We start from the raw sequence: 494 nt of genomic DNA, 5'->3' as shown, positions 1-494 counted from the left end.
TCGAGTACCAGAGCATGCGGCTGCCCAACCTGCTGGGGAATGAGACGGTGCAGGAGGTGCTGGAGCAGGCCTCCACCTGGATCCCGCTGGTGCAGAAGCAGTGCCACCCCGACACCAGGAAGTTCCTCTGCTCCCTCTTCGCCCCCGTCTGCATCGACGACCTGGACGAGATCATCCAGCCCTGCCACTCGCTCTGCGAGGAGGTGAAGGAGAGCTGCGCCCCGGTGATGTCCGCCTTCGGCTTCCCCTGGCCCGACATGCTGGACTGCAGCCGCTTCCCCAAAGACAACGACCTCTGCATCCCGCTGGCCAGCAGCGACCACATCCTCCCGGTCACCAGGGAAGGTAAGAGGGAGCCGCCGGGCTGCCCCGGGGCCGGCAGCATCTGCCCCCCGATGAGCCGCCCCGACGGCGGGGTCCCTCCCCAGCTTTCTGCAGGGGAGCGGAGGCGTCTCCCGCCCGTTACAGCACGCCCCGGTGCCCCGGTACGGGGG

The 494-nt window shown here is 68.8% G+C and overlaps 1 protein-coding gene across 1 annotated transcript in view; it reads left to right on the top strand.

Moving 5' to 3' along the window:
• SFRP2 (secreted frizzled related protein 2) overlaps positions 1-494 on the top strand; it is a 155703-nt gene that overhangs the window by 153020 nt on the left and 2189 nt on the right. Inside the window, exon 2 of the mRNA XM_009283354.1 lies at positions 6-345. Coding sequence (XP_009281629.1) covers positions 6-345 — 340 coding nt within the window. The remainder of the gene's footprint in view (positions 1-5; positions 346-494) is intronic.

Source organism: Aptenodytes forsteri, unplaced genomic scaffold (genome assembly GCF_000699145.1).
Source record: "Aptenodytes forsteri isolate BGI_AS27 unplaced genomic scaffold, ASM69914v1 Scaffold6, whole genome shotgun sequence".
NCBI classification, from domain to species: Eukaryota; Metazoa; Chordata; class Aves; order Sphenisciformes; family Spheniscidae; genus Aptenodytes; species Aptenodytes forsteri.
The sequence above is the reverse complement of the archived record's forward strand: the minus strand, read 5'-3'. Positions and strand labels throughout refer to the sequence as shown.